At 33.6% G+C, this 7,296-nt stretch overlaps 1 protein-coding gene across 1 annotated transcript; it reads right to left on the bottom strand.

The window, feature by feature from the left end:
• Nucleotides 1-3,910: 3,910 nt before the first annotated feature.
• LOC131052857 (cationic peroxidase SPC4) lies at nt 3,911-6,069 on the bottom strand. Its single transcript, XM_057987499.1, has 4 exons — nt 5,693-6,069; nt 5,392-5,577; nt 4,906-5,077; nt 3,911-4,557 (listed from the first exon to the last, which is right to left on the bottom strand). Exons 1-4 carry the CDS (start codon nt 5,930-5,932, stop codon nt 4,091-4,093), a joined length of 1,065 nt encoding a protein of 354 aa, XP_057843482.1. The 5' UTR covers nt 5,933-6,069; the 3' UTR covers nt 3,911-4,090.
• Between the last annotated feature and the right edge of the window lie 1,227 nt (nt 6,070-7,296).

Genomic DNA, 7,296 nt, shown 5'->3' with positions numbered 1-7,296 from the left:
TGGGTTGTGGTCACTATGCCATTGCTCTTCTAATGTTGTCAACAAACCACGATTCACCTGATACTGTGGCATATCCAACAAAAATCCCATCCCACATGCATAAATCAACCCTTGATCATCCTCTTTCAACTGTAGAATCATAATGAAAGCACTTGGGTACTACCCTCGCATCTAGAGGACTCGCTAACCAGCCAACAAAACTAAAATAGACCAAAGCCAACAACTAATCTAGTCTATTCACTCAATCAATCATCAATCAAATCAAAAAATCAAGTCACACATCAACCAATTATCAAATTGCTCATTGTGAGGGCATCATTGCTCCTTGTGAGCGCATCAATTTCTCATTGCGAGTGCATCGAAATGCTCATTGTGAGCGTATCATTGCTCTTTCGAGCATATCAAAATGCTCTTGTGAGCACATCAAAATGTTCATTGTGAGTGTATCATTGCTCTTTCGAGACCATCAAAATGCTCATTGCAAGCGCATCATTGCTCTTTTGAGCGCATCAAATTGCTCATTACGAGCGCATCATTACTATTTTGAGCGCATCAAATTGCTCATTGCGAGTGCATAATTACTCTTTGCAAGCACATCATTTCTCTTTAGGAGTGCATCATTGATCTTTTGAATGCATCCAATTGCTCATTGCGAGCACATCATTTGCTCATTACGAGCGTATCAAATTGCTCATTGCAAATGAATCCTAAATTACTCTTCAGAGCGCAATTATCAATCTATTCGCTCTTTCGTGCATATCTATTGTCCTAATTCATCAATCATCCATCCTATCTAATAGACTGATCAAGAGTGTTGACTACATCAAATCAAGCTTGCAAAAAATAAAAAACCCTAAGCTTTAGACTAAATGCATTGTTTTGTCCTTCAAATGCACAAAAACAATCAAATGCACAAGACCCATAGTCAAACGCACAAATTGCACATCACATGCACAAAACCAGCTATATGCGCTATAATTTTTCTTGTATGCACAAAAATATAGATCATATGTGTAGTTTCCATCATATGCGCTAAAACAAATACAAAATGTGCTAAAACTAATATTAAATGCACAAAAATAATTGTATGCATGACTCTACATTTTAAATGTGCTAAAACCTAAGATTTATGCCCTAGAAAACCCTAGTTGGATGTGCTAAATCATGCATCAAATGCACTAAATCGTGCATCATGTGCGCTAAAAGGGGTTTTAAATGTGCAAAAACATCAAAAGTTCCCAAAAACCGACAAAAAAAATCAAAAAATGCATCAAAAATTAAAATTTTTGAATCAAATGGAGGGTTATCGGTGACTCACTATTGGTCCATACACTATTGGTCGATCATGACATTGAAATCACTCAAAATGGTGCATGTGGTACATAATCGACATGATGATAGCTGGCTAAGCTTTCCACCTCAGCAAGGAATCTCCAAATAGTGAATGTAAAAATGACAAGTAAAAAGGCCCCTTTTGACCTTTTAAGTCTTTTTCAAAAGGTATTTTTGGTGGGGTTTTATTATTTTCTTTTCATATAGCCCTAATTCCTTCGAATTAGACTCTTTTAACATCAAACTGGGGAATATTTTCAAATATCGGGAGCTAAATCAACAAAATTCCTTAAAATTGATCCTTTTTCGCAACATCTCAAATAGAATTTTTCTCATCACGAAAACCATCAAAGTGTGTAAAATTTTGAAAATTTTGCCAATTTACCTCCCGAGGGGGCATACATCATCAATAAATATTCGAGGCATCAAATCATCAAATTTTTCAAACATCTAGAGCATTGCATCAAATTTATCATCAATTAATCAATTTTTCAAACATCTGGGACATCGCATCAAATCAGTCACACATCATATATTGCTTGGACAAGTTTTATTTGAATGAACGTGTCACAAACACATTTCTTCGAAGAGGGGCAAAATGTATACACATAAATCTAGCTTGAATAATTATTTGGATGCAAAGGTTATTTAAATATTTTTCTATTATATGGTTGAATTCCTCAATTTAATTATATAATTCACTTTCCTAAATTCCTCTAAAATCCGATTCACCCTCACCCACTTGCATTTTCCTACAAATCCACATCCTCATCTCCTTTTCCACCTCATCAAACACATCAACATGTGACAAGTGAAAATAGATATTTTGCAAATTAAGTTGTTAAAAAATGCTCACATCAAAGGTACTTAAGTCTTACACTTGGGTACTTGCAACTTTGCTTGCTCCATGCATCGAAAGTACCTAAGTCTTACACTTGGGTATGTGAACCTTCCTTGCCCATGCATCCAAAGTACTCAAGTCATACACTCGGGTACTTAAATCTTCATTTCTTCTTGCATTTAGGTACTTGGACCTTTCTTGTGTCATGCTTGTTTATTCAAGATTGCTCCTTGAACTCACACTTGGCAATAAATGTGATCTATCCATCTCAACTTCCGTGTACTAAAGTCCTTTATCATAAATGATCTTTGCATCCTCACCATCCAATTTTCCAGATTGAATCTCAAACCTTGATTCCATGCCACCTCACTCTTGGTTTTGGAAACTCTATAAATAGAGCTATCTTGAGCACATCTATCATATCTCTTGTTTTTGCATCATACTAATGCTTATTTTTATCTAGCTTGTGCACCCATTTAACATCATTTAGGTTATTTAGTATCCTTTTAGCTTAAATCTTGTCCATATCATATTTATATCTTCATCTTAGCTTCATATTAGCTTGTATATCTTGCATTTAATCTTATTTATCTTAAATTGCACATCATTTAGCAATATCATTCTCTAGGTTGTCATCTAATAGAATCTTGTGCACAATCTGAAAGCACTAATCTTGCAGAATCAATAGGTCCTTGGAGATAGAGGACAATGGGATTCTCTTGAGGGATTTTTGTGCATGTTTATGTTTATATGTTTTTTGTATGAATCTCTTAAACTAATGTCTCATTGGTACACTTAGGCTAACCCCCTTTTTTGTGTGTACAATCTTAAAAGCTTAGTAATTAAGTTTAATGATGTCATACTTGATTGGAGTCTTATTTAGCTTTGACATACTTTAGAGAGGCTACATAAATCCATGAATGATTGAGATGTTTCTAGTTGCTATGAGGATGACCTCTATGTAGTACCATATGCACCCTATCAAAGTGATGCACGCATGATAATTTGATTTCTTTTGTCATTATCTTGGATGTGATGGAGCTGTCCTATCTAGTATGTATGGTTAGTATACAAACTTATAGAAAAAGGTAAGTGTATTAAAGACGGTGGTGGAGTCTTGAGTAATTCTCGTACATGTATTTTCATTGTCAGGAGGAACAAGCGCTAGGATTTAGTTTTAGAATTATAGGAAAGATAGGACTGAAGTTTGGTAATAGGTCAAAATCAGCTTTACATGACTCATTTAATCCAAAACATAGCGAGTATGGTTTGGTTGCTAAGAAAAATTCTTTCTTGATCAATTCAAAAATATAAAGGTAATTATGTTTGCAATAGACCCTAGTGAAATAAAGCAAAAAGATGCTTTATAAATTAAACAAATAAAATCCATAAAAATGAAAAAGTATCAACAAAATGTAAATATAAATAAAAAATTAACTCTTTAATTAGTTATATTAATATTAAAGTTAAAAATGTTGACCACCATGTATCCATGTAATTTAAATATAAATTCTTTGGAAGAGGGGGTTTCAATTAAAAAATATGTGTTGGAGAATTGTCCGTATGTTTTTATCTAGTCATTTAAGATATCTTTCATGAGCTAAGCCACTTGCTTTATTTTTCCCCTTAGTGACTTCCACCTAAGATCCTAGGGGCCCTTAGGCCATTTCAATGATTGATACTTAACAACACAATTATAATCCTTGTAGAAAGTGATAGAAATATGAAACCCTCAGCTTGTAAATTAAAAATACGATTGATTGAATATCAAGAGTTGAACAAACATCAATTTGGATGTATCCTTAGAATACAAAGGAAAGCATATCCTACAACAAGAATTCTCTACTGTAATATATTCTAACATACAGCAAAAGGATGGAATGCAATAACTGAGCTCGCTCTAAAGCATTTCTACACTCATGAGGCAGTACGTATGGTATCTGTTGCTGCATACATCATGTTCACAGAACCAGTCAAATTCTTGTGATTTGTCGACTCTGAATTGAGAAGGGAGCACACTTTCCTGATGTCACCTGTAGACCCAGTTTTCACATTCATCATTGACATCTTAATGTATGACTCTGCAAATTGGTTGAAAAACTCTTGTTGGTCATCTGCAAAACTCTTAACTGCACTGGAAGTCTGTGAGTTTTGGAGAAGAGCAGTGTCTGAATCAAACAACACTTGCCCTTCCACCAGATTGATGAAGTATTTGTTGTCGAACACAAAAGGAGTCGCCTTGTCCATGACTGTTAAGCTATTGCTCTGCTGGTTTGGACATATCTGTAGCAATTCCTGAGCAAAGGAAGATGCAAGTCTGTTTGATATAGGGAATAGAGAATTGACGAAGGCACTGCAGTGGGCTGTTCCCACACTGTGAGCTCCTGTTAAACATATATATATACTATTAGAATCTATGATGCTCCAAATAGCATAATATCCTACATAAAAGAAATGATTTTTCAAATATCAAACAACTATTGATTGGATAAATGTTTTTGATGGAGCTAGAAGAGATGAATCATACTGTGTTTTGAAAGGATTTGGAAATCTTATACAATAAGGAAGAGCTTAAAACAATATGAAACCAAAGCCTATAGCCAAAGGGCCTTCAACCTAAAAGATGTAAAAGAAAACAAACAGCCAAAACAACCACCAGTAACAGTATTGTTAGATCAATGATACCCTAAATAGGAAACAAGCTGTATTTAAAACTGAATAGTAGAATTTACCTGACAAAGCGACCAAGTCTACTCCAGAAAGACCATTGAGTACGAAACGTGTAATGAGCTGAGTGACAGTGGAGTTGGGTGGGGGAAGCTGCGCACTAGTAATGTCACTACCCAGAACGTAGTTTAAACTATCTCGACGCCCTGTTGGGACTTCGAAATATGGCCCCTTGCTCTTCGCAAACAATACCAGAAGAATTATAAGTATAACAGACATTGAAAATGAAAAAATCACTTCATTAGTGTTAACCACTATTTCATTGGTCCGAAATTACTTTAAAGATGATCATTTCTAGATCAGAAATATCTATGATACTTCATAATCTCTCATCAAATTTTCAAACAATATAATTTCTCAATTCAAAGAAAACTATAACTTAAAAAATCAACATTCAAAATGTTATCTCACCCACATGCTTAAGGAAAAGAACAATTTATAACATGTAAAGTAAAAGATAATGAATGAGAGAAAAGGATAACAGTACTCACTAAGTGAACAGAGTCTCGCCCTGCAAGAACAACAATATCTGCACATGAAACTGTATTTGGACATGCTGCTTCTACTTTCTCTTTGATCTTTTCTATTTCCTGCAACACCTCTGGACGGAGACTTTGATTTGGAAGACTGCTCAGCTCTCCGTCTGTTGCATTTATAAGAATAGATGCATCACATCCCTGCCAATACAACATTCAAATCAACATAAACACACTCAAATTGTATGTTGAATTTAACTAAGACCCATTATATATATTCATTTTCCTGATTCAAGAAAACCCATTTGATTCAAACCTGAACAAAACAATCATGGTATGGAATGCGAAGAAATCCTCCCACTGAGGTAATATTGTTGTTCAGGAAATAGCCCAGTTCTTCTCTAACGATCTCTTCTGCTCTGGGACAAGAGCTTTTATAAAACCCATATGCAAGGCCTGAAACTGGTTCAGGGATCTGCTGGCATGTGATGAAAGTTATGGATATGAGACATATAACAATGGTGAGCAATGATTTGCAGGTCTTTAATGGTGTCATATCTGCAGAAGTTTAATGGTGAAGAGGATTTGCAGAGATTTAATGGCGAAGATGATTTGGAGAAGGTTAATGGTGAAGAGGATTTGCAGAGATTTAATGGTGAAGAGAAATTGAAGAAGTTTAATGGTGAAGAGGAATTGCAATACTTCTGCTTATTTGTAGGCCTCGATTAGATTGAAACTTTGTGTTGAACAAGTCTAGCATGGAGGTGGGTACGTTTTGTCATTTTTTGAATTAGCATTTAATGTTTAATAATATGAAAATGTCAAATGCAATTTATTTGCACTGAATCTTGGTATGTTGACAAAGTCTTTACTAACTTGTTCAATCTATCAACATTTGCTATAGCTTAATGTCGCTTTTAACAGGCACTACAAGTTCAATACTTGTTGTTGAAAGAGTTAAATAAGGCTAAGAAATTAAAAAAGTTATAATGCTGGGAGAGGTTGATAAAAACACTACCTTATTGGAGAAGACTTTATGGACTTCCAATGTCTTTCAAACGCGGTTCGTTGATTTTTATATTTATTTGGAGCAGGTTTATTATATTGATTACTCTTATTTTGGAACATGTTTATTATAGCTATCATTTTTACATGTAGTTCATTATAATAAAATCAAAGAAATATTATTATTGATTATTTTGAAGTCAAATGTAATAGTGAAATTTGTATGTTCATATCAATTTTTATTTCATTTTAAATTTATTTAAGTACAATATTTTAGTGTAATTTGTAGACATCTAAAAATCATTCAGTATCTTTCTAATATTAATTTAATAGATTTTAATAATTTATTTAATTAAATGGATATTTAATCTTCTTTTCTCTATAATATCCAATTTATTTAATTAATTAGATGTTTTATCTTCTTTTCTCTACAAAAAATAATAATTATATTATACTATAGTAAAAGTAACAACCAGTGAATAATTAGTACTTCCACTATAGCTTTATTCATTAGGTTTTTTTATGGATGAATTCTCCATTTACACAAATACATTATGCCATTGATATAGTGATGAAACTTGATAGCATAAAGCCTTCAAATGACACCCTATGAATGGTGCACTTGGAAAAGGAAGAATCACGAGGGTTCAAATAGATGCGATTGATTTAATATAATCAAATGGTGGATATTGAAATTCCCAACATGTGTGAGGACCATGATAAATGTGATGTGACATGTGAATCTTCACACACATTTGTGAGAATCATAACGAGATAGAAGATTCGACAAGCAAGACCTCTTACATGATGTAAAAGTCACAACTAAAATGGATGGTGTTGATTTTCTAAGATAAATGAATGGTTATGATTTTATGATAGGATGTGAAAAGTGATTCATTAGATTAATAACATTTT

The sequence above is a fragment of the Cryptomeria japonica genome, chromosome 6 (assembly GCF_030272615.1).
Source record: "Cryptomeria japonica chromosome 6, Sugi_1.0, whole genome shotgun sequence".
Classification (NCBI taxonomy): Eukaryota; Viridiplantae; Streptophyta; class Pinopsida; order Cupressales; family Cupressaceae; genus Cryptomeria; species Cryptomeria japonica.
This window is presented reverse-complemented; position numbering and strand designations above follow the sequence as displayed.

What these genes read in the sequence shown, in the direction of transcription:
- LOC131052857 (XM_057987499.1), bottom strand. Translation starts at nt 5,932, where the DNA reads ATGACACCATTAAAGACCTGCAAATCATTGCTCACCATTGTTATATGT. An exon ending in GGCGAGACTCTGTTCACTTA is followed by an intron (nt 5,078 to 5,391) that starts GTGAGTACTGTT and finishes TTGTTTGCGAAG; the next exon opens with AGCAAGGGGCCATATTTCGA. An exon ending in AGACTTGGTCGCTTTGTCAG is followed by an intron (nt 4,558 to 4,905) that starts GTAAATTCTACT and finishes TATGTTTAACAG; the next exon opens with GAGCTCACAGTGTGGGAACA.